The sequence below is a fragment of the Syngnathus floridae genome, chromosome 22 (assembly GCF_059516105.1).
Source record: "Syngnathus floridae isolate MCC-2025c chromosome 22, RoL_Sflo_1.0, whole genome shotgun sequence".
NCBI classification, from domain to species: Eukaryota; Metazoa; Chordata; class Actinopteri; order Syngnathiformes; family Syngnathidae; genus Syngnathus; species Syngnathus floridae.
The window spans coordinates 5,608,362-5,630,238 of record NC_142434.1 but is presented as its reverse complement, the minus strand read 5'-3'; the positions used below and the strand labels follow the sequence as shown (position 1 = coordinate 5,630,238).

The following is a 21,877-nucleotide window of genomic DNA, read 5'->3' as shown; positions in this document are numbered from 1 at the left end:
GAAGGAAGGGATGAATGCGGCACGCTCGTGTTTACACCGACGTGCGTGCTATTCAACATGCTGTTTACATGCAAATGTAAACAAAAAAAAACAACTGCTTCGACTTTTTTGACAAATATGTGCATATGGATTCATTTCTGTCAAGGGATAAAACCAGAGTTGTCGTTTTGGCAATTTTATCGCAACATTGATGAGCTTTGGAATTATGAACAGTTCTAAATCGTAGTCAGTTAGAACAAAACTTCAGGCTCCAAAGAGAAATCAAACAGAACATCAGGAAAAGCTTATGAGAACAGCTGAACTTTATTTGCACTTAGCATTTTTTGCTAATGTTGCTATCGTGAACGGTTCATAATTCTCTTTAATTTTCCAAGGCCTCGATTCAAAACAACGGCAGGTGCAAAACCTTTCAGCTTCTGCATGAAACAAAATAATAACGTCAGGAAAAGTCCAGGAGAACATCGACACTTTGAGGGTGTGCGCACTTATGCAACATCCCCTTTCCAAAAGATATATTTTATATTCATCAACAGAGTATAGGTTACAATCACAAGTTTTTCCAATTTTATCTTAGTCTCATTTTTATATCCCCAAATCTGGCATTTGTACAAGGATGTGTAGACTTTTAAAATCCACAGTAGACCCATTTACCACTAATTTCTTTTTGTACACGACAAATAGGGTGTAATTAAATCAAAAGTGTCTTTCTGAGCATTTTGATTATTACTTTTTTTATGTGCATGGAGGACGTCTTGGTTCACGCTGTTTTTCTCGAAGCATCATTTATTCATGTGAGCGTGTGTGTGTGTTGAGCCATTTGTATGTGTCCATGTACACTCTTATGAATACACTTTACTTACATTCATTGCAGGGTGAGGTGATTGACCCTCTTTTTTTTCTTCTCCATCTCATGCTTATTTTTTTCTAACAGCTTTAAGAAAACATTTTAGCAGTCTTTAAAATTGTGTGCACTCTCCACTGGATGCACTTTTCCCAATAGTGCTTGTGTGTGTGTGTGTGTGTGTGTGTGTGTGTGTGTGTGTGTGTGTGTGTGTGTATGTGTGGACCGCATGTAAGAAGGGTTTTAAAAATGTATATATTCTATAAGAGGGAGGGATACAGAGCATGGTGAATAGAAAAATACAGCCCCCTGTGTATGTGTGTGCTGTGGTGTGGTGTGTGTGTGTGTGTGTGTGTGTTGTGTCAGTGGAGCTGACATCTGATCTTGCTCAGCATGGTGAGAACTAGTGTGTGTGTGTGTGTACGTGTGTGTGTGTGTTTTGTGGCCTGTATCTGTCCTCCTTTCTGTGTGGGTGGTAAGAAGAGGGAATGTGATGTATGTATGTGTGTGTGTATGTGTGTGAGTGCACTTAGTTTGAGTGTATGAATGTGTAGAGTTGACACAATGAGGGGAGAAGAACAAAAAAAAAAGATTAATAATTGTTCGTTTCATTTCCATTCTAAAAAATATTCCTAAATATCCAAGAATATTTTGGTACAGCTAAATGTCCACACGAACACAGTAAGACAAGTACACACACATACACACACACACACATACACACACACACGCAAGCAATATAAGTCATCCGTCTCCCTGGTACTTGCGGGTATTTTATGTTTGGTGTCCTCGGTGCATGGTTCCATCGACTCACTGAAAAGAGCTCTGTCATAAATATTTGATCCGGTAACGACCAAACAAGCGATGGCGACAAAAGATGTTTTTATTCCGAAGAAAGGAGGAATAGCTGGCCGACTTCACCTGCGCTTTGCAGTCATGTGACTCAAGGGAGGAGAAAAAAAAAAAAAAAAAAAAGAAGCACGCACACGCAGACAGCCTCATTGATTTTGTGCACTAAGGCTGTCCTGTCACCGCATACCGTGCCAGTCGGCGTGACCCCCCCCTTCCTCACCCCTTATACATGTGTAAATGCCACACTTGACACTTGTCTCCCCCCCCCCCCCCCCCCGCAGGCCCCTCCCCTCCTCATTAGAAACACCGCTCGCCTCCCTTGATAATCCTCCATCTTATCACCCCCTCCCACATACACACACACACACAACTCATCCTCCTCCACCCACTGGATAGAATAATATACCCCCCCCCCCCGCCTATCCTCCCCCACCCAACAGAAAATTTTCGATCCCCTCGTGCGAACCGTTCAAGGTTGCGAGCCCGCCGGCTCGCCGATGCGCTCCAGATGCGTCGTTGCTTTGAGAAGATAAACATCTGGACCTGTCCAAGTCGGCAAAACAATTCCAATCGGCACTCCCGCTTTGGTTATTGAGTGAATTCAGTCTTTTTTTTTTTTTAAAGTCTACACACCCCTGTTCAAATGCAAGGTTTTTGTGATTAAAAAGACCAAGATGAATCATTTCAAACATTTCTGCACCATTAATGTGACCTATGACCTCGTTATTTCGAACTGTTCATAATTCCCTCCACCTTTTTCCACCTAATGCAATCAAAATAACATTATGTTGATTATCCACAATATTCTATTTTATTGTCATCTTCTCCTAGACTCTTTCCCTCGCCAAAAATTCCCAGCATTCCTCTTCCATCCCCACCTCCTCCTCCTCTTCCTCTGGTGTCCACCGTTTGGAGGTCATGACTGCTTCCAGCGTTTCCCCCCCCCCTCCCATGGCTAACCCCGCCCCCCTGCTTTTACCCAGCATGCCAGTGGTGGCGGGGCGCCGGCTTGAGACCTCCACCCCCAGCGGGGTGGCTGCAGCTCAGCCTGGCTGGCATGGCGGGCGGCCTGGAACACCTCCAGTACACACACACACCCACACACACGTACACACACATATAGACTGGCTTTCCGTCTGCTACATGTAATACAAGTCCAGAAACGCCAAATATATTTTGCAATAAAAATAGGATACGGCGACAAAGCTGCCAAACAGATAATAGGCGGTCAAAAAATAGAAACGTATCCCATGGGGAAAGTGGGAGAAAGAGCGAGCGAGGGAGTGAGGGAGGGAAAGAATGAGAGAAATGGCGGGGGCCTCAGTAATTTGGTATTTCCTTTCTGGACATGGGAGGAAGGGCCATTGCCCTGGAGTGTACACACACACACACACATACGCACACACACACAAGCGCTCTTTTAATGACCCTTAAATGTGGCCTTAGGCGCTGAAGCCTTAGAGAAAGAGGAGAAAGGCAAATGGTAGTCACAACGATGGAAGGGGTTGAGGTTGGGGTTATGGTTGGATTCATTTGTCACCCCAAAATGTCAACAAACATACAGTACGGCCTCGCTACATGAGGGGTACCGAAGGGGTACACACATGCGAGCGCGCACACCCATGCAGGAGTTCAAATGGAGGTTAGACCTTCAGGCTCCTGAGCTCTGAGACAGAGAGGGAATTCATAAGCAGCCAGGCTTACTGCGCCAGCCCGCATGCAGGGGAAATGAAGAGTAAAAAAAAGAAATCCTAAAAAAAAAAAAAAGGGGGGGGTGGACATTGTTTTTTGTTTTTTTTTAGTAGATCACATAGATGGAACGCAAATTTTACAGCAAGAGCACATGCGAGGTTTTACAAGGATATTTTACCACTACGGAATATCACTTGCATTGGTGGTTCAGTGGTAGAATTCTCGCCTGCCACGCGGGAGGCCCGGGTTCGATTCCCGGCCAATGCAACTTACTTTTTTTTTTTTTTTTCCCCCCCAAACTCCATTCACCCTAACATTAAAACGGGATTTTAAACCACAGGCGGACATTTGCTTGGAATAATTTTTTTTTAAAAAAAATAACGTCACTGGTATTACTATCAGCTTTACTCACTGTCAGCTGCTCTTGTGATAGAGAGCGAGAGAGCGAGAGAGAGCGAGAGAGAGAGCGAGCGAGCGAGAGCGCGAGATAGATAGATAGATAGATAGATAGATAGATAGATAGATAGATAGATAGATAGATAGATAGATAGATAGATAGATAGATAGATAGATAGATAGATAGATAGATAGATAGATAGATAGATAGATAGATAGATAGATAGATAGATAGATAGATAGATAGATAGATAGATAGATAGATAGATAGATAGATAGATAGATAGATAGAGAGAGAAAGAGAGGTAGAGCGATAGAGAGATACTTTATTGATTCCCGGGGGAAAATTTAGTTGCCAGCAGTTGAATACATAAATAAACAGACAATACAATCATCGGACACGACAAAAACGACAATAGAAGAGAGCAAGAGAATAGATCTGATTATTATTCTTTGGGGTAGGCGGGGCTAATTTATTACATTTGGAACATGGGCCTTGAAAATGATTGCATTGCATTAATCATGAAAATCAAATTGCAATATTAAAGGGGAGCAAGTCATAATTAAGATGATTTTTCAAATGTATTCACTACTGTACTCAGATGGATCAATGGAAAGATGGCAGACAGGTAAAGAATGGATGGTTGGGAGGGTGGCGGGGGAGGGAGGGGTCTCTGGTGGACTTTGATCATCCCGGCAGAAATAATCAACAAAGCCCGAGAGCTGGACTGACCTGTGCGTGTGTTGCTGAAATAGAGCTGATAATAAAATTTGACAAGGTCGAGTAGTTAGACTTTTTTTTGGTTTGTTTACGCCTGGAACTTCGCCGGCATCCACATAGAAATTTCAAATGCAAACACGATTATTCGATTCAATTATCAATCTATACATTTGCACTGTGCATACTAAAAAATACACCAACGGATTGCAATTTGAACAATACGTCTTCCCTCACATTGAGCTGGTGTCAAGTTTTGCTTGGAAATATACTAAAATTGGCAAATTAATCCCCCAAATTCTAGCCGATCCCTCCTTCCGCATCATTCACTCCATCGTCATCACACTCCATTTCTCGACCATGTTTCCACTCCTGCCTCCCTTCTCTATGTCACACACACACACATCTACACACACACTCCAGAGCAGTAGTCATTCTACTTATAGCCTTGCCATAAATCAACCTGTCATTCTCCGTCATGCTGGCTGCATTTCGCTGGTGGGGCTATTGGCGAACACACACGCATACACCAACGTAGACTGAGGGATGGCAACGAGCACATCTACACAAAAACACACAAACACAAAGAGTCCGAAGGGAGCTCGAGAAAATGCAGTTGGCAAATGTGAATACTGCACTGATTAATCGAGATAGTTTTCACATTTGAGGCACCAAAAACGTGTTATAGTGACAAGAATGGCTCTTCTAAAAGCTAAAAGTTGGAGGACTGACACAGGAGCCCTGAGGAACGCCACAATTTAATGAAGCTTTGCGCAGTGTGGACATTGAAGTAGGAAATATTACAATTTAGGCACGTGAGAGGTAATTATGGATTACTCTTATTGATTGGCTATACACAAGCTCTTTCTGGTAAAAGTTGCATGACTCAAGTAGGAACCCTGAGGCACCCCAAGATTTTAGCTTTGTGCTGGAGTGTGTATAAGTGTTGACAGCACGCAAATGATATTCACTGATTTTTTGTTTTCATATTAGGCACTGGAAGTGTAATTATGGATGTCTCACACTGACAAAAACTGGTTTCTGCTAAAAGTTCCATGACTGACGTAGGAGCCCTGAGGAGTCCCATGACTTCTCCCAATTCTTTAAAACTGGATGTTTTAGTGACCTTTTATAGCAGGCAGCCCAAGGAACCCCCTTCTGCAATAAATATGTCGTACTATGCGAGAAAAATGATGGTCACACTTGATACTGACTCGTTTTCTGACACCAGCTGCACATTTTAGAGAGGACTTTTATATTTTGGGCAGCCAAAATAGACTTCACCATCTTTGTGAACCGTATTTGAGCAAAATAGGCCTTTTTGTGTACAATAAAAAATGTGATTACATTTATCAGGTCAGATTTTGATCAGTATAGCATGCAGGTGTACCTAATAAAGTGTCCCGTGAGTGTATGGTGATTTATGGAAGAAAAAAAAAAAAAAGATATTACCCCTCGGGCTCACTGGTGGGTGCATCGCTGATTATACTCCATTATGATGATGGTGATGATGGTCATTTAATGGAGTGCTAACATGCAGAGTCAGTGATTCGGGCGCAAAATGACGGTTATTGTTATGCGCCATTTATTTGAAGTATGGCGCGTGTACAGTAAACAAGAGTGATGGATTATCATCATTTTCTGACACCGTGTCACGTCTCATATCTCGTTTAGCATGAGTGAGATGACATTCTTTTTTTTTCCGACCTTCACCGGAGGCTGGCTGGCCACTTTATTAGGCACACCTAATAGCAGGTTATACCCATGTCGGGGAGACGTATATATATTTCCAAGGTCGCAGGTCTCAAGCTTATGCGAAGTCGTCCTGCCTCCATGCTCTGCTGCTCTCCTCCTTTGCCTTCTTCTCTCATCCTCCCTTTAACCCACCCCACACACACACATGCACACACACGCACACACACAATCTCCAGAGATGTGTCCCATTGCTCTGACCTCTCTCTCTCCCTCTCTCTCTCTCTGGCAGTCTGCCCAGTTCTTTTTCTTTCCTTCTCTCCTTCTCCTTTGTATCTTTGGTCTTTGTTGGCTCTATCACTCCATCTATTGATCTATCTATTTTTCTAATCTCCTTTTGTCTCGCCTCTCCTATGCACCCCCCCACCGCTTCTTTCACCCGCCCCTCTTCCTCTGTTGCACGTATTGCGCGCATCCTCTTATCTCTTCATCCTCTCGGCTGTCATCCACGCACTTATCTCCTGTTTTAACCCCCTCCTATTTTTCTTTCCTGCTTTCTTCTTTGCTGCTGCTGCTGTGGCAGAGGAAGGCTGCTGGGGCTGGGCAGCCAGCTTAGGCTGCTTCTCTCTGGGCATGGTGCCCACAGAGGGTGGGTAGGATGCAGTGTGGGGGTGGGGGGGGGGGGGGGGGTGGGGGTATGAGTGTTGACAGAATGGAGCATATTTTTGTTGAGTCATACTTGTTAAGACTTAAAACTAAAACATGTTTTCAATTTTGCTCGAAAATATCACTGCCTAGCATTTCCACAAAAATAGCTCTGAAAAAATGAAGAGACCAGTTTGCCTGGTTTGCGGTTTGAGTAAATGTAACAATATTTTGCTTATTTTCTATAAACTATAAAATAACTCCCAAGTTCCAGATATAAAAAAATACATTCAATTATTAATGGTTATTAAGTTTGTCAAACCAATCATAAACCTTGTGTAATAAACCTAAACATTAGGATAGCTAATAGCATGGAAAGGCTAACAAACTAGCATTGACATCATGCTAACCTTTACCAACATAGACAACATAGCCACTAGCATATATTCTTTATCCTCTGCAAAACGTGATTAATTGTTGCTGCTTGTGATGTCTTGTCTTTCTTCATCAAATCTATTTCGTCGTATTTACTTAATAATATGTTATACTGCCCCCTGGTGGCCAAGACACACACCAGATACACAATGCCCATTCAATTAATGCATTAATCATCATTCGCAAACTATTTGCATTCTGTATTTGTTTCAAAGTACAGTACATTGATATTTTTTATATGATTGTAATGAAACAGATTAATACAATTTCCATTCATTTCAATAGGGAAAGCTGATTTGGGAGTGTTTTGAATTGCAAACGTGGTCACAGAACAAATTGAACTCAGAAGTCAATTTACCACTGAATTTTAACCCAAGCAGAAAATAAAATAAAAATGGTCACAAGTACACATTTTTTCCAGAGCTTTCTATATACTTTTCTCACCACATAACACATATTAATGACTTCCTGCAAATAGGTAACAAACTTCCTCTCATGTGTCCCCTTGCTCTTTATGTCCACTATTGTAGTGAAGTTTCAGTGAGGCAGCGCCATCTGTCTGCGAACTCTTTAACTACAACAAACTGCAAAGTTTGAGACTATCATCCAAAAGCCTATTTGCAACCCTTTTATTGTATTTGCAACCCTTTTTATTGTATTTAACCCTCATACAACTAGACAGCAGCTGCCAAGCTGTGACCGAGTGTGCTAAATATATTTATGAACTACTTTTTTTTTTTTGGTTTGTTTTTAAACGATTAAAGTTAAAGTTCGGTGTGGGACGTTTTTGGGGGTGTTGTAGTTACAAGAAGCCACCAGTAGACGTCAGTGTTTCTTTTCATCTAACTTTTATAATAAAAAAAAAAAACATTTGCTCACTGTTATATTAATTTTGACTAAAGGCTAATTGTTCTGAGAGGGTCAATGAAAGCTAAGCATAATTAACTTTCTTGGGAGGGGCTAATGTACTTGTACTGGAGTTCATCAGGTGTACCTAATAAAGTGACCTGTGTTTGTATGAAAGCCAAAAGAATACGTTGCATGGAAACACTGCTCATAAACATACACAAATGCCTTTTTTTTACTGCATATCTCCACCCTCAAAGTATGCTGACATGACAAAATACACAAAGACTAAACTTCTCCACTTCAATTAAAATGCAACTTTGAAGGTTAGAGAAGGTTAAATTGGTCGTGTGGCAGCGGTAACAAAAACGCAGGCCGCCAGCCAGCGCCTTTTATACAGACAATGTCTACAATTATGTGGATAGTACTGCCCGTGTAAAATCCCCACACACGTACCACACACACGCATACATCGGTCAGGACTTCATCCAAAATATGCCCAGGCCTCGCCCCCCCGGTAGCTAACGTGATGACATCAACCGCAGCATCTGAAGCTCGTCGTTTGTCAAAGAAATAGCGACATTCACAGTTTAAGCGTGTTAACATCCTTGAGTGATTGGTTCCCAAAGGCTCACGGGACCTGGCTTGCCTCATGCTGACACACACAGGAGGGGTCAAGCTCATTCCCAAATGGAGATGAATTCCCAGGATGCACATCAACCAATCAGGGATCATCATTCAAAGAAACTTTGTGATGTTCATATGCACCTTTATGTGTGTGTGTGTTTGTGCACCATTGAGGCTCCCATTGGGATCCACACACAAAGGAAAAGAAATCTCATTCACTCCTTAAGCATAACTTTACAATTATGTATAATTGTGGAGCACTTTTGAAATGTGCTTTTAAAAGTTACATTAGAACTTTTTCATGCAGAAAACATTTCTTTTTGTATAATGCACCCAGAGGTCAGAGGGCACCATAAAATACAAGCAAGCCTTCTCATTTGTGTCTAACTACTTTCACAAGTTTACATTACACATCTCCCAACAGAAATCCCCGAACGATGCATAGTTGCATAAAAACATATCTTTCCACTCTGAGAGAAACATTTGTGCATCATTTTGACCTAAAATAGAAGGCAAGCTGCACCGCATAGTGAGAGGGCAGCCTTCATTGAGGCTAAAAACACACACATTGCACTTCACCACTGTCACACACTTGACATATAGGCACTTTTCTCCACTTATAGACTAAACTTAGAAACGGGGGACTTTACACAGCAACTTAACATGGCCATAAAACATATTCTAAGCACCCAGTTACTATTACATTGTGACATGATAAAAAATAATACACATAAATATCAGAAATAACTGAATTGAGTTTTTTTCTCTTACCTTATGAATCTGAATCCCTTTGCTGAAGTCCAAGAAATTTGTCCAGTGTTGAAAGTGCGACCCAGAAACCCACTTCTTGCAGTGTCTTTATCTTGACAGATATCACCGTATAGTCCACTTTTTTCGGGTCACACTGTCCATTTATGACCGGTAGAAGTGATAAAAAAATGAGTCTCCGTTCGTGAAAAATCCTTAAAAGTCCAACATAAAGACGAATTCTAGCTAGTTATGATCAACAGGTGTCACTAATCAAACAAACTCAATTATAAAAAACAAACAAAAAAGTCCTCCAACACAGGAAAAGAACTGGAATATGCAGAAAAGCAAGAAGTTGCTTTTCTAAACAATCGAACGAGATCGATATTTATTTATTTTTTAAAAGTTGTCGTGACCCCAAAAGTTGTGGTTCCGACTACCGAATCTGCTTCTCCGCGCAGTGTGTCAAAATGTGGAGGGAGAGGACAGAGTGGGTGTTTCTAAAGTGAAGAAGGTGTGTCTATCAAAGTGGACAAAATTTGGAGCGGGGGGAGAAAATGTGTCAGGAGTGGGATTTGAACCCACGCCTCCATTCGGAGACCAGAATTCCCGACTTCCAGTTGAAGGAAGGTGTTTAACCTTGAGTCTGGCGCCTTAGACCGCTCGGCCATCCTGACATGTTCAAGAAGCGGGAGAAATGAAATACAACCCATACCCCGTTGTTGTATTTATATAAATTCCCATCGCGTTATTTATTGTTCATAGATCGGAAACATACGTGCTAATTTACCTCTGTACTTTTTAAAACATACCAGCCATTCAGTGTCAAAACCATACTGTAATTCAAAATACATTCATGCAGCGGCCATTCTGTGTCCAAAAATAAAAGTTCGCAAACAAGCAAAATTTGTGTGGGAAGAATACAATTTCACGTTTCTGAGTGTGAAAGATAAAAAAAAAAAAGATGTCAGGAGTGGGATTTGAACCCACGCCTCCATTCGGAGACCAGAATTCCCTGTTTCCAGTTGAAGGAAGGTGTTAACCTTGAGTCTGGCGCCTTAGACCGCTCGGCCATCCTGACATGTCAAAGACTGTGGGACAAATGAATGTAAGCCATACCGCTCGGCCATGCTGACGCAACCGTGGCCATTAAAATATAACCCCTCATTCATTTTCTTTTTAAATTTCCATCGAGTTTTGGTTCAAAGATAGGAAACATACATGATAATTTATCGCTGTTCTGTTCTTTAGCAGCCATTTCGTGTCAAAACCGTACTGTAATTAAAAAGACATTAATGCAGCTGCCATTCTGTGTCCAGAAATAAAAGTTAGCCAACGAGCCATTTTTGTGTCACGAGAATCCACTTAAAAACAATTTCATGTAGCTGAGTGTGAAAGCCTAAAAGAAACCTGTCAGGAGTGGGATTTGAACTCACGCCTCCACCTGGAGACCAAAATCCCACTTTCGTAGTGCGAAAAGAACTGAATCTTGAATCTGGCGTCTTACATCGCTCGGCCATCCTGACTTGTGTAAGACCTGAACAATTTAATGATTTTACAAAATTTCCATTTTTGAAAGCCAAACAATACATATTAATAAAAAATTGAATTCCAGCCATTTTATTAGCTATACATCAGGCAACATCTGTATTCTTTTTTTATTCACAGTGAAGATACATGAGTGTGACTTGAACACAACGCTTCCTTTCGAGACCTAAATTCCCAGATTATGATGGTGGGAGGTGAATCCTTGAATCCGGGACCGCACAGCAATCCTGACATACCAAAGGATTGCTGTTGCAGCCAAGGTCACAGCTCAAAGCCTCGTCTTCAGTTTGAAGGTGAAGAGTCTTCTGGATGTTTGGAGTGTCGGTGGCTAACAGCTTATTTTAGCAGCCCATTGTTTGGATTTGTACTCCCAATGTCCTTCTCACATTTAATTCAACCTCCTCCCCTCTCTTACTTCTTCTAAATGCTCTCATGAACGCATTATCTCAAGGACATCTCTGTGCGAGGGGGATCACCGATATCATCGATTCTTATCAGGAGTTCACAACACCGGGTAACGTTTGTTGCATTTAAGGCACTACTTTCCGATACCCATCTCGTATTGGATTGAATGAAAATGCAGCATAACTGTGCGTCTGCTCCCAAATTAATCCCCAGTAATAAAACAGGGGCCGCATTTATCATCATTTGCATGCATGTGAGGTTAAATATTTGTGTGGCATATTTATTTACTGTGATAAGACCCATTAATGTGCGTGATTTAGTGCAGATCCCACGAGCGGTTTACTTTGGAGCGCCTCGTTGGCCGTGCTGGATGTTTCCCCCCCTTGAATGCACCACTATATGCAAGAACCCGAGGCCTGCACTTCAATATAGAAGTCAAAGAGCTCAAATGATTAAAAAAAAACACCAAGCAAAGGGGGTTAGACTGTAGTAAAAGTCAGATTAAAAATTGGGTAGTATTTGAATACACGAGGGTTTCTTCCATTCGCTGTCTTTATTTTTTTACGATGGTAGATGGAGAAAGCAGAATGATATGTGAAGGACAGGTAAACGTGGCTTTTATACATCCTAAGGTGGAAAGAATGTTAAGTGCAACAGGAAGAGGCCGTTGCAAAGGATAGATAGCGGAGAGCGAGCTCTGGAATCGTGTCATTACAGTGGGAGGAGAGGAAAATAAAGCGGCGGCGAGGTCAAGATAAGACGACGGACCCGAAAAGAGCCGATAACGGGATAGCGGGAATGTTGGAGGATCCGTTTGGGGAAATTTGTCTTTGAAGTGACTTTCCTAAAACATAATTAGGTGTGTTAGTAAATGTTGACAAAAATGTGAATTTGGCTAAAAAAAAAAATTCACAATTAAAAAAAAAAAGATAGATCGGCATTTTATTTCATTTTAATTCTTCCATCCACAATCCCGAGAATTCCATTTTAGTAAACAATTCAAACCTGCAAAATTTCCTGCTGGTGACAACAAAGGACATACAACTGGAATTAAAACATTAGTGTTTAACATTTATATATAGATATATATTAGCAAAAGCAAAATATTTATATTCTCTCCCTCCCCGCCCAGAAAGAAAAACAAAACCGATTCCTCCTCATGTTATCGTCCGCGTAAATTGATAGTAAAGGGATTATTGCGTGTGTTCCTGGCACAAAGAAAGGCTGACGGAAACCGTAGAAGAAGAAAACGGCGTAAAAGATAGCAGCAAAATGGCGGACTCGAGGAACAGTGTGCACTCACTTATACACCGATGAAAAAAATAACACGTGAAGTCATTTAAGGACGATGATGACGGAAAGTTTCGCTCGACTCGTTAACAACGGTGTCAGCTGCTGTCCTCCAGGGCATTGACGACCTGCTCCAAAATGTCGGGGCAGCGGTCGGCGATCTGTTGCAGCACCTGGTTGGCGTACTCCTGCAGCTCCGCCCCCTCCCGCTCGCACAGCATCAACTCCGCCTCCAACTGCAAATATGAATATGAATTTAATATTCATAATAATGATCTGGGAATATGTCTATAAACAAACAATGTTTACTTATTTATAATAATGGGATAATGTAGTCGCAAACAAAAGAAAAAAATGCTACATTCTAGCATTTAGCTTGAAAGTACGTTAAAATGTATGAGTCAAAAATCTCGACTCCACACTGGCAGTTGATCCATATTTAATAAAATAACATTTTAAAAAAGTCAGCTATTAAATTTAAGTCCTTTATTTAAGCCTTATTGAGCTAGCTAAGGAATCACAATTGTCATATAAAATGAATAAATAAATGAACTAAAACAAAATCTGTACAAATGAAATCCAAAATAAACAATGGATTTTTTTTTTTTTAAATCCTATAGGACCATGTCCATCTTTTCTCACAGGAAGCTGTGTGATCATGTTTAACACACACAATGGTGCATATCAGACGATGTCGACAAAAAAAAAAAAAAAAAAAAAAAGAAATGAGGTTCCGCCTGCCCCGTGGCGAGCGGAACATTTCTGTGAGAAAGCGCCGGTCCTGTTTGCTTTGGCAGCAACTCAGGCCGCCGTGTCTAACCTGACTGCCTTAACGACCAATACATCTGTATCAATACGAGTGCTGCTCAAGGAGCTAACATTAGCCACTGTGTGTGTGTGTGTGTGCGTGTGTATATGTGTGTGCGTGAGTGTGCAAACAGGGCTTAAACATTGCCAAACATTTCAAAGGTTAAATCTTAACTCCTTTCAGCGCTCTCATCTATTAGCCAGCAATCTCAACGGCACATTAATACTCATGTGTGGAACATCTGGTTGTAATGACGATGTTAATGAGTCATGAAAAATCACACGAAAAAATATTCTCCATCCAAATATTGCACTGTTTTTTGCTTGTTTGTTTGTAATACAGTGGTGACAGAAGTTGAATTTGTTCTGAAACCACACTTGTAACTCAGAAATCTCAAATGATCCTTCCCCATTGAAATGAATAGAAATTTCATTAATCCGTTCCAGCCTCGCCAAAAACCTTTTTTAATTAGGAAAATGACACTATATAGTAAGACCAAACTGTTTTAAAATACAATCTAACTGATGAACTAATTAATTTGTATTAAAATAATTTCATATTCCCTAAATTCTTTAGTCTTATTCTATGATATTGCACCTAAAAACACATACAACACAATATAAACAGAATGTCACAATTCAAACAGTTTGTGTAGATTGATTAATTGCCACGCTCAACTTGGCCACCGGGGGCAGTATCATACAAACACAAATGAAGAAGAGCGTCACAACTACTCTAAATGCTATTAAAATAATAATAATAATAATAATAATAATACCAACCACACAACAGCAGGACAAAAATTGTAAAGCATTGCTACATATAACATGACCTAAATATAATTCAAAATGGCGACAATTGCCATTGGTCACATGGTGCTGTGTTGCACTAATAAACTAACAAAACATTTCCCAATTTTTAAAGGGCTCTCATCGGCTTTAGCTGCAATCCCCCAGAAAAAACACAACCGTAAAGATAAGATAGGGCGCAGATAAAGAACGGAGGTGTCGCCAATCTCCTTCTGCTTCTCGCAACCTTGACCTCGCTGACACTTCATATGATATCTAGAAATTGCGTGGACGTAATGAGACTTGTCCAACAAAGCACATCTATCATGTATATATATGGACTTCATCCCACAATGTACCCTGAGAACATAGAAAAGAAAATCAACCCTTAAATTTCCTTTTTGTGTCCCGATAATAATGAAGGTGACTGTGTATGTGGGCTATAGTGGCAAGCAAGCGCCATTGAAAAGCAGAGATAAAGAGCTGAGATATGTGTGTGAGAGTGTGTTAGGTTGTAGAAGATGATTTTTACAACAGCCATTAAAGCTCCATTATCGTGATGGATTATCAACTGCACACACGCGCGATATATATGCGCTCCGACACGCCGGTTATCAGCGTAGGGATGAGGCGAGAAATGTGTGTCTCTGCATGTGTGTGTGTGTGTGTGTGTGTGTGTGTACCTTGACTCATATCGCAGACCTTGAATGTCAACAAGGTGGAACATAAAAGTTGTGCGTGTGAATATATATATAAACATTATAAACATATATATATATATATATATATATATATATATATATATATAAAATCATAAACATATATATATATAAAATCATAAACATATATATATATAAAATCATAAACATATATATATATATATATATATATATATATATATATATATATATATATATATATATATATATTAGTGCTTGTTGTGATTGCGAGATTTTAATTTCAGAAAAAACAAACAAATAAAAATAAATAAATAAATATACGTATATATATATATATATATATATATATATATATATATATATATATATATATATATATATATATATATATATATATATATATATATTACTGCTTGTGATTGCAAGATTTTAATTTCAGCTAGAAAAATGTGATAAATTCAAAGTCTTGATGCTCCTAGCTATGAAGCTGCGGGAAGCCCACAAAGCACATAACTAACTATGTGTATTGAGTCTGTGTACAGTAGTCCAGTTAACAGGCTACAAAGGGAATAAAAGTGTAAAGAAAGTGCTCCTTTGGGGAGGCGGAGGGGGGGGGGGTTAAAAAAGCTGGTCTGCTTTCGGCCGTAAAAGCTTAAGACAAAGCCAGTTTGTTTGTTTGTGTTGAGGGTGATTCAACTTAATGTGATAATTGCTGTTTTAATATCATATCTCCACGGAAGGAGGCTCAAGAGAGCAGGAAATGAGATTAGGCAAATACAGTAATATTCCATGAATAATTAAAGGGAGACATAAACAAACGGTTGCCGTCTTTATATCGGAGGGAAACCTGCAAATGTTCCATCCTGCATTATCATGTTGAAAAAAGGTTCCATCGACGACGCCCTGTCCTGTTTTTGTAACGCTCATCATTCGGTGACCGCGACATTCGGTGCACAAACACGTTGTCGTCTGCTAGTCTGCGCTCGGGGGGCCGCGACGTTGAGAAAACAAACATGGCGTGGCTCCGAGACAGTGAAAAGTGTGATTTCCCTACCACCACGATAATAAACATATTGTTAAATTAATACCTCTACAAGCAAACTGGAGGTTTATTATCTTTTTTAAAAAAAGGCTGCAGCTTTTGCACAGCAGACTTGCGGTGTTTTATTTTGGTTTGTTATATTTGACATCCTTTGAAAACCTTTTTTTGTCTGTCCTTTCAGGATATATAAGCCAACAAGTATGCATGCAAAAGAAGTTCTTGTTGCTTTTGGACGGCAGCGTGACAATGACATGCGCACTCTGTAATTGTCTTCTATTTTGCGTCATTACCACGGCTTGTCCGATTGTAAATAGGAGGAGCCGAAATTTGACGTTTTTTCCGGGGATAGACAAAATTAGACGACGAGGCACTCGGGATTCATAAAAGACAATAAAACACTTCATTAGGTTTTTCCAGCAACAACAAAACACGGTCAGTCAAGCGACCTGCATACTTTCACCTAGGCCAGGAGCGGAGGTCGGAGTCTCCGTTGTGCTCATTAGAGACGCCGTTCAGCCATGACGCTTATTATTATTATTATTGGCAGAGAAATAGCTCGGAGTTTTGGACCGCATTTTCTTTGGGATGGATGCGTGTTCGCTGCCTGGCGATAATTGCATGTAAACGCTACAAAACGCCAGCGGGAAGCGGCCTTGACGACGCAATGCGTTGTGATTACAAAGGCGCCATGTTTGTAAAAAAAAAAAAAAAAAAAAAAAAAAAAAAAAAAAAAAGAAAAAGCCGCCGACTGACACATGGCTGTGGCTATTGTGTGGAAATGAGTTATATTCCAGAGACGGGTGGGACATTTTTTTTTTCTTGCTCGATGCTAAACAAATGCTTGGGTTTGTCAAAGATGTTTCCGCATGAATTTTTTGGGGCCACCATTGAAAATCGACTTTAAAATAAGTGTCACTTTTGAAACGTTCAAGTGAATGATGTACATGTGTGTCATTTAAACGGTGTGAAGGTGGGATAGTTCACGACGAATTTTCATCTTACTTAAAGAACTGGACTAATTTTGTCTCAATAAGTCACTTTTCAATCTGAGAGCATTACATTTGGAGTACCTCAAGGCTCTATCCTGGGGCCTCTTCAGTTTAACATCTACACGCTTCCAGTTGGTCGAATTATAGAAAACAACAAAATAAATTGCAATAATTAAGTATACTCTTTAATTATTGTTATCTTTTATATTATGATTAGAACCACTCACCAATCTGTGTTTGATTTTGTTTTCCCTTTTCTCCATCCAGCATGATGAAATCTCACAATTACAAAGCTAAATATTTAACTCCAGCCAACTAGTGGAAAGCTGACTATAATAAGAACGTAACGCCCTTTCTCAGAAGCCCACAAATCAATTTTAATTGAAAGGGCGTTTTTTCTTTTCTTTTTGCACCTTTAGTCTGTGGACCACAGGGGACGTCTTCTATTTTTGGTTGCAGATGAAAAACACCTTCAGGACTTGTCTCGCCACTCGAGCGGACACAACCGTGTATTCATGAGGATGGTAGGGAAACGAGTCGTGTGCTTTAATGCATACAAAATGGAGTGATCATGTAACACCTTGATATGTTTTCAGCATGAAGAGGCCCACAAGCCACGGCAAAATATATTCACGCAAGCACTTACCGTGACAGTGAGCTAACAATTTCTTTCCCTGTCCTCATTTTTATGTCATTTTCTCCCCTGCCTCTCCCCGATGACAACTTTTCAGCAGTCGAATAAATGCACGACCCCTCCTTGCCGCCATCCTGCTGCCAACAATCTTTTCGAAAAACCAAAAAAAGGAACGCTCACCCCGCGCTAAATGAAACGATGTGAACGCGGGATTGTTCTGCAGCCAGCCGCTTGTCGCCAGGTGACCCGGCGGAATAAATCTTTTCAATAAAGTCAAAGGAGGCGCCAAGAGCATGCCAGGGTGTGCCCTTCGCTCGCCCACACACGTACACAGATGGTATTTGCAGCAAGGATTTTACAGTGCAGTAATATACATTTTTTTTAAAGCAGCATGTGGTTTTTGGGTTCACTTTAAACTACTCAAATGAGCTCGTGAATGTGAGTTGTGAATTTTACTATGCGTCTACTAAGTGTATTTCTGCGCTCACAAAATGAAATCATTGGCGAAAATGCACTCAAAATATAAATCTGTCTTGCGCGGAGTCGCTAACGAATGTACAAACGAGCACTTTACGATATTTGAAGACGTATTTAAAGTGTCACGGAATGGAAATGGACGTTAAGTGATCTTTTGGTACTTTCCGCGCATGAATTTGATCTCCCACCTGTTCTTGCGTCATGCCGTGCAGTTTAGCGCACCAGGAGTCGGCGGAGTCGGCGCGGTGATAGGCGGGCGGCGGGGCGAAGTCTTGCAATATGACGGGGTCTCGTTCCTGACACAGCGAGGTCAGGTGACTGATGTACAGCTTCAACTTGCTGCGGTTCTGGTCCAGATCCAGGAGAGGAGAGAGAATCTGTGGAAAGACAAACGATTAATCGAATTTAAATCAGCATCACAATGTAGTTGAATACAATTCTAATATTGTTTCTTGTATTACCAAATGAATTTATTGCTTGTTCAATAAAAACTACATGGGAAGAGGACTTTGGCAAAAGAATCGAACATCGTAAAATTGAGGGGAAAACAATCCCGATTATGTCCAAATCGTTTACTTCTTCTTGCAGTGTCTACCTATTAGAGTAAAATGTTTACAAGACAGTTTTACAGATTTAAAAAGTGTCAGTAAAAGCAAGAATAACACTCACATCCTTGAGCTTGCGTTATTGTGTCCTATAAAAGGTTTAAGATTTCTCAGTTGTGGTCATGGCTGGGCGGGCAAAACTACCAGGCTGCAACGATTAATTGAATAACTTGAACGATTCAATTAAAATTCAAACAATTTTGTATATAAATAAGTTAGCACCGTGGCAATGAGTCAGGGGAAAAAATGTGCGCAAAAGACAGTCCAAATGTCAAAAATTTGATTTCCCGCCGGAACAAACGGCAACAAAATATTAATTATTCTAATTAGCTCATTCATGCGGATTGACTAATGCTTAGCTAGCTCACAACCGCTAACCCGAGCTCACAACGGTTAGCATATTCGTTCGCGGACACCCACGTCACTCACCAGTTCACCTTTTGAAGCGACATCCACTAAAACTCACATTTATAACATTCAAATTGTAATGTAAGGCCAAATAAAAGTCCATTCAGCAACTTTAAAACTAAAGCCCTTAAAAAAATACCCACTACTATTTATCACCGAGTGAATCGACATACTATATAATAGGATACGTGCTTGATTTTTTTTCCCTCAAGAAACAGGGAATCTTATTTCCGCATCTCCAAATGGAACCTGACGGGAAATCAAAGTTGCTGTCACTTCCTATTCCGCTATGTATTCGTTAGCGAATGACACCGAATGCATGCGCGCTACGGCTCAAGTGGGATTTTTGGTTCGTAAGCCACCTTCACCCCGTGTACAATTTCGGTAGGTGCATAATGAAGCATGCAGAGACAGAAAATACAATTGTCAGCGTCATTATAAAGGCTATGAATGGCACCCCTAAAGCCAATTAAAGTCCATTAGGAAATAAAGGCTGCATGTTTCCCCTCAAAGGGAGCGAGAAAGAACAACCCGGGCGTGACCGTAGCTAAAAGTTTGTCATATAACTGAATCTCTTCTTATGCACAACAGCTGTTCTCACACTTTGTTGCTAAAAAAAAAAAAAAAAAGCTTTAAAAATGTCTGTTGACACTTTCCAGGTCTGCTGCAGATCAAATCATTCCTAACAAACGAGAAACAGACAGAAAGAACCGGAGGAAATTGGACATTATCGAGTCTATGTTTTAACGCAGGTGCTCATTTTGTCGAAATGTTTTGTTTTTATTCAACGCTATAGGATATATATCTATACAGTACAAGTGTTTTGCTTGTATTACACCGCTTGCTATTACAAACAGCGGCGGTTTAACGAGCCCGCCGCGCTATCAAACGAGCGCATTACCACGCTATGAAAGCATCTCCGAGGAAAAATAATTCCACGCCGCCGTGCGCGGGTGTCAGGAGTGTGTGTGTGTGTGCGTGTTGCTTTTTATTAGCCTCCCATGAAGGCCTACCGGCACCCCGACCACGTCGTCAAACAACTCCAAAGAGAGACATTCTGCCTGGATACGAAGACCTTGGGTCACATTATTTATTGACTTTTTATTATTTATGGTAAAAAAATAAATAAAATGTGTTTGTTTGTTTCAACTCTCCGCACACAGAAAACTACAAAGACATGTTTTGAACTACATTAGTGAGTATTAAAACTATTGAGCTCAGATGGCAGTTATTTAGTTTAAAAAAAAAAAAAACACACATCAGGTCTTACATTTCCATGCTTGTCTTTCTTCAGCGACGCATCAAGTACTAGCAAGGACCATTAAAAATGCAAAAAGCCATAAAAAAATCTCCTCGACAAATATGCTACCGGCATACGGACGCCAACACAGGCACTCGTGTTTGGATGTAATGTGCTATGGCAAATTACCCGCAGAGTGCGTGTGCAGCAACTGTACAGAAGAGATGGGGCGTGGCCTCCTCCTTCTTTCTGCATTGGGGGAGCTAATTAATAGCAACGGCGCGGTAATAATTCTCCGATACTCTACGCACGATACTAAATCACCATAAACCTCAAAAACACATTTTACGCATTCATAAGTAATTCATAAAAAATATGTTGTGCAGAAACTGTATTGCAAGGTAATCCCTGATTATTGGCCGGGCCGATTATCGGCGCCGATATTTGGCATTTAGACACATATTGACATTGGAAGTGAATTGATGGGATGATTCAAGACTGAACAGATGATAAAAAGTGAATTGAAAAGAAATGTAAATGGAGCACATTTCATAAAAATGGGGCAAAAAAAAATGCATTCAATGGCATGCTAGGAAACAAAAAGCGACAGATGAGCAACGCCACAATGACGACCGGACACCGGCGTAGAAAATGCTCACCCTTCTGTACAAAACGGTGAGAGAAAGACAAAAGAGGAGGACGCGTAGGACCAGCTAGGCCCAAATGCCCTCCTCATCGTCCTGAGGCAGCGTGAGTCCAGAAAGAGCAGCGAAGGCGGTTAGCTTAAAGTAGCTAGCAATGAGACGCTAGCTTATTAAATGAATGAGTCACCTGATCCGGGGAGGGCTTGTGGTTATTAGGCAGCTCCGAGTTGGGAGACGCCACCTTCGGATGCTCGTCCTCGTAGTTATCCGCCATCAGCTTCATCCTGTTTTGAGTCTGGACACACACACACCCACACAAAACGTTAAATACGACCTTTTCAAAGTGATACGGCAGCTCGGAAAGCTTTAAGAGTCACTGTCTTTTCCACTTCCTCTCTTCTTTCCTGCGTTCCTCTCATCACATCCACTCCCGGAGCGACCCTCCGCTGCCCCGTATCCTTTTTCAGCCCCCCTCCGACCTCAATCCCAATCCCTTGGCCTCTGCTGCTCTGTTTCCTAAATTATAGTTGTAAATCCAGCCTTACAGCGGACCTTGGAGTGAGGGAGGAAGGGAGGCAACAGGAACTACATGGAAATACATGTCGCTGGTATGTATGAGTATGGGAATAAATTATCTCATTCGCCGAGTTTCCCATATTGTCGACTGGGCGTTTGGAATATAATATTTTAAAACCCACAATAGAAGCACACGACCTGGAAATATGATGGATTATTATCTGCATTGGAAAGAAAATTCTTCGGAAATTTTTGTCATTGTGTGAAATTTTATATACCAATACTAGTATCGGTACTCAGTATCGGTATCGA

At 40.7% G+C, this 21,877-nt stretch overlaps 2 protein-coding genes and 3 non-coding genes across 18 annotated transcripts in view; 1 reads left to right on the top strand and 4 right to left on the bottom strand.

The window, feature by feature from the left end:
• Positions 1–10,107, bottom strand: part of wnt5b (wingless-type MMTV integration site family, member 5b) — a 35,531-nt gene extending 25,424 nt beyond the window's left edge. The window contains exon 1 of one of the 2 annotated variants that reach the window (XM_088366626.1): positions 9,516–10,107. The gene's annotated coding sequence lies outside the window, so the exon portion shown is untranslated. The remainder of the gene's footprint in view (positions 1–9,515) is intronic. The other variant, XM_088366625.1, reaches the window with a different exon arrangement.
• trnag-gcc (transfer RNA glycine (anticodon GCC)) lies at positions 3,582–3,652 on the top strand. The gene has a single exon. It is a non-coding gene; the product is annotated as a tRNA-Gly (tRNA).
• trnal-caa (transfer RNA leucine (anticodon CAA)) lies at positions 10,052–10,168 on the bottom strand. Its single transcript has 2 exons — positions 10,131–10,168; positions 10,052–10,097 (listed from the first exon to the last, which is right to left on the bottom strand). It is a non-coding gene; the product is annotated as a tRNA-Leu (tRNA).
• A 288-nt stretch (positions 10,169–10,456) lies between these two features.
• trnal-caa (transfer RNA leucine (anticodon CAA)) lies at positions 10,457–10,572 on the bottom strand. The gene is made up of 2 exons: positions 10,535–10,572; positions 10,457–10,502 (listed from the first exon to the last, which is right to left on the bottom strand). It is a non-coding gene; the product is annotated as a tRNA-Leu (tRNA).
• A 1,789-nt stretch (positions 10,573–12,361) lies between these two features.
• LOC148379431 (ELKS/Rab6-interacting/CAST family member 1-like) overlaps positions 12,362–21,877 on the bottom strand; it is a 52,756-nt gene continuing 43,240 nt past the window's right edge. For 10 of the 13 annotated variants that reach the window (XM_088366563.1, XM_088366564.1, XM_088366566.1 and 7 more), the window contains 3 exons: positions 21,237–21,344; positions 18,341–18,529; positions 12,362–12,970 (listed from right to left, as the gene is read on the bottom strand). In XM_088366563.1, coding sequence (XP_088222689.1) covers positions 12,833–12,970; positions 18,341–18,529; positions 21,237–21,344 — 435 coding nt within the window. In that variant the 3' untranslated portion in view covers positions 12,362–12,832. Of the gene's footprint in view, positions 12,971–18,340; positions 18,530–21,064; positions 21,146–21,236; positions 21,345–21,877 lie in introns of those variants that run through there. The other 3 variants (XR_015855329.1, XR_015855330.1, XR_015855331.1) reach the window with 1 other exon arrangement.